The sequence below is a fragment of the Cottoperca gobio genome, chromosome 8, assembly GCF_900634415.1.
Source record: "Cottoperca gobio chromosome 8, fCotGob3.1, whole genome shotgun sequence".
Taxonomy (NCBI): Eukaryota; Metazoa; Chordata; class Actinopteri; order Perciformes; family Bovichtidae; genus Cottoperca; species Cottoperca gobio.
The window spans coordinates 1,823,048-1,826,059 of NC_041362.1; the positions used below are offsets into that span (position 1 = coordinate 1,823,048).

At 46.0% G+C, this 3,012-nt stretch overlaps 1 protein-coding gene across 1 annotated transcript; it reads left to right on the forward strand.

The window, feature by feature from the left end:
* LOC115012069 (tripartite motif-containing protein 16-like) lies at nucleotides 1–2,769 on the forward strand. Its single transcript, XM_029437511.1, has 2 exons — nucleotides 1–1,793; nucleotides 2,691–2,769. The coding sequence occupies exon 1, from the start codon at nucleotides 38–40 to the stop codon at nucleotides 1,745–1,747; it is 1,710 nt and encodes a 569-aa protein (XP_029293371.1). The 5' UTR covers nucleotides 1–37; the 3' UTR covers nucleotides 1,748–1,793; nucleotides 2,691–2,769.
* The last annotated feature ends 243 nt before the right edge of the window (nucleotides 2,770–3,012 follow it).

Genomic DNA, 3,012 nt, shown 5'->3' on the forward strand with positions numbered 1-3,012 from the left:
AAGTGAGACTCACACAGTCGCTGGCAGTGAAGGAGAAATGGCGCAGAAAGGAGATCAGCTGGACCGGGAAACCATCTCTTGTTCCATCTGTCTGGATCTACTGAAGGATCCGGTGACGACTCCCTGTGGACACAGCTACTGCAAGAACTGTATTAAAACCCACTGGGATGGAGAGGACATAGAGAAGAAGAAGAAGAAGAAGAAGAAGAGAAGCAACAGCTGCCCTCAGTGCAGGCAGGCCTTCACACCGAGGCCTGTCCTGGTGAAGAACACCATGTTAGCAGCTGTAGTGGAGGAGCTGAAGAAGACTGGACTCCAAGCTGCTCCTGCTGATCACTGCTATGCTGGACCTGAAGATGTGGGATGTGATGTCTGCACTGGGAGAAAACGGAAAGCCTTCAAGTCCTGTGTGCAGTGTGTGGCCTCTTACTGTGAGAAACACCTCCAGACTCATTATGATGCGCCTCCATTAAAGAAACACAAGCTGGTGGAGCCCTCCCAGAAGCTCCAGGAGAACATGTGCTCTCGTCACGATGAGGTGATGAAGATGTTCTGCCGTACTGATCAGCAGTGTATCTGTTATCTCTGCTCTGTGGACGAACATAAAGGCCACGACACAGTCTCAGCTGCAGCAGAAAGGACTGAGAGGCAGAGAGAGCTCGAGGGGAGTCGACTAAACATCCAGCAGAGAATCCAGGACGGAGAGAAAGATGTGAAGCTGCTTCAGCAGAAAGTGGAGGCCGTCAATCGCTCTGCTGACAGAGCAGTGGAGGACAGTGAGAAGATGTTCACTCAGCTGATCCGTCTCATGCAGAAAAGAAGCTCTGATGTGAAGCAGCAGCTCAGATCGCAGCAGGAAAGTGAAGTGAGTCGAGTCAAAGAGCTTCAGGAGAAGCTGGAGCAGGAGATCACTGAGCTGAAGAGGAAAGACGCTGATCTGAAGCAGCTCGCACACACAGAGGACCACAACCAGTTTCTACACAACTACCCCTCACTGTCCCCACTCAGTGAGTCTACACTCTCCTCCAGCATCAACATCCCTCTCAGATACTTTGAGGAAGTGACAGCGGCTGTGTCACAAGTCACAGATGAACTCCAGGACGTTCTGAGAGAGAAGTGGACAAACATCTCACAGACTGGGACTGAAGTGGATGTTTCACTGTCAGCAGAGCCCAAGACCAGAGCTGGATTCTTAAAGTATTCACGTGACATCACACTGGATCCAAACACAGCATTCACACATCTGTTATTATCTGAGGGGGACAGAAAAGCAACATTAATGAGTCATCAGTCTTATTCTTATCACACAGACAGATTCACTGGACGTGTTCAGGTGCTGAGTAGAGAGAGTCTGACTGGACGTAGTTACTGGGAGGTGGAGTGGAGCAGGGGAGTTCGTGTAGCAGTCGCATACAAGAACATCAGCAGAGCAGGGGGGGGGCTTGAATGTTTATTTGGAGACAATGATAAATCCTGGGCGTTAGATTGTGACGATGACATGAGGATATTAGATTGTAAAAATAACAGTTATAGATTTTGTTACAACAAAGTCAAAACTCACTTCTTAGCTCCTCCGTCCTCCAGACTCGGAGTGTACCTGGATCACAGAGCAGGTGTTCTGTCCTTCTACAGCGTCTCTGACACCATGACTCTCCTGCACAGAGTCCACCACACATTCTCTCAGCCGCTCTACGCTGGAGTTGGTTTATCTCATGGATCCACTGCTGAGTTCTGTGAACTCAAGTAGACAGAAGTAAATCTCTGGTTCTCCTTCAGGGAGTCTTCTTCTCTCAGTGAGTAAACTAACCCCCCCCGGACTAAGTGACATGTTCTATGTTTCATATTATATTCCAGATGATCAGCTGTACAATGAACCTGAATAATAATCACAATATAAGTGCAGGAGGTTTGTGTGACACCAGGATGAAGTGTGAGCAGATAGTTTCCTGTGAATGTTGATCACAGATCACATTTACTTTGAACACAATGTTCTTGTAATGTTAACAGTGAAGTTGAACATGACCCTCATCCTGGGTGGGGTTTGTATTAAACATGTTAAGACTAAAAAGAGTTCTTCCTTTAAAATGAATGTGAACGTGTGATTTAAGGGAAGCGGCTTCAGCTCTGTGTTTAAACTCTGAAACGTATTTCGTCTCCGTGTTTGTGCCGACGGCTGATTGTTGTGGCGTTTGTTCAGCTGTCACTCAAACATTGTGGGCGGTGCTTGACGTCATCAGTGGTTGTGTAATGTGGGACTTTGTTTAGGTGGAGCTGCTCCCTCTGTCTGTGGAGCCATGGAGGCTCTCACTGCTCATCATGTTGCTGTCTCTGCATCAACATGTCCACTCAATGTTTGATGAATATTTGTGTTGATGTATTTCTATCTTGTTTCTCTTCCACTGCATGTGTTCAGAGAGGAAGCAGCAGCTTCATCCTGGACACTTTGTTCTGTTAGAAAGACGTCTAGAAGCACATCTATGTGTTGTTGTTGTTATGAGGACTTATAGAAGTGTACTTATCCTGATCATAATCCATCAGCAGAGGATTCATTCTTGTCTTTCACATGCTGACATTGTGCTCAAAGTGAACGTGTACATGAAGTCATTGAACTTTACTGATGTGAGAACAAAGTGCAGCTTCACATGATGAATAAACAAACATCAAGTCTTTTCTTCTTGTCTTCATTCCAGGGTATCAAACAAAGCTGACGGAGACAATGTGAAGCTGATCTGAGACAATAACTGAGCAAAGTAGCAGCACGTGGTGATCAAATGTTGTCTTATAGATCAGCTGTGAATATGAAACTACTGTATTACTGCAGATCAATATTATCACTACAGTAATAAGGAGACATGTTTTGTGTCTGTCGAGTGGGGAAATGAAAGAACGTACAAATGAAAGTCATGAAATGTGCAGTTTGAAGGATTTAAAGGACCTTTGTGTTGCTGTAGTTTCCCAGCATGCTCTCTGGTCTGTGTGTTGGTGTGCAGGAGGATCCAGGTGGAGCAGATG

Bases quoted from the DNA above. Each gene is read 5' to 3' on its own strand.
- LOC115012069 (XM_029437511.1), top strand. From the start codon at position 38: ATGGCGCAGAAAGGAGATCAGCTGGACCGGGAAACCATCTCTTGTTCC.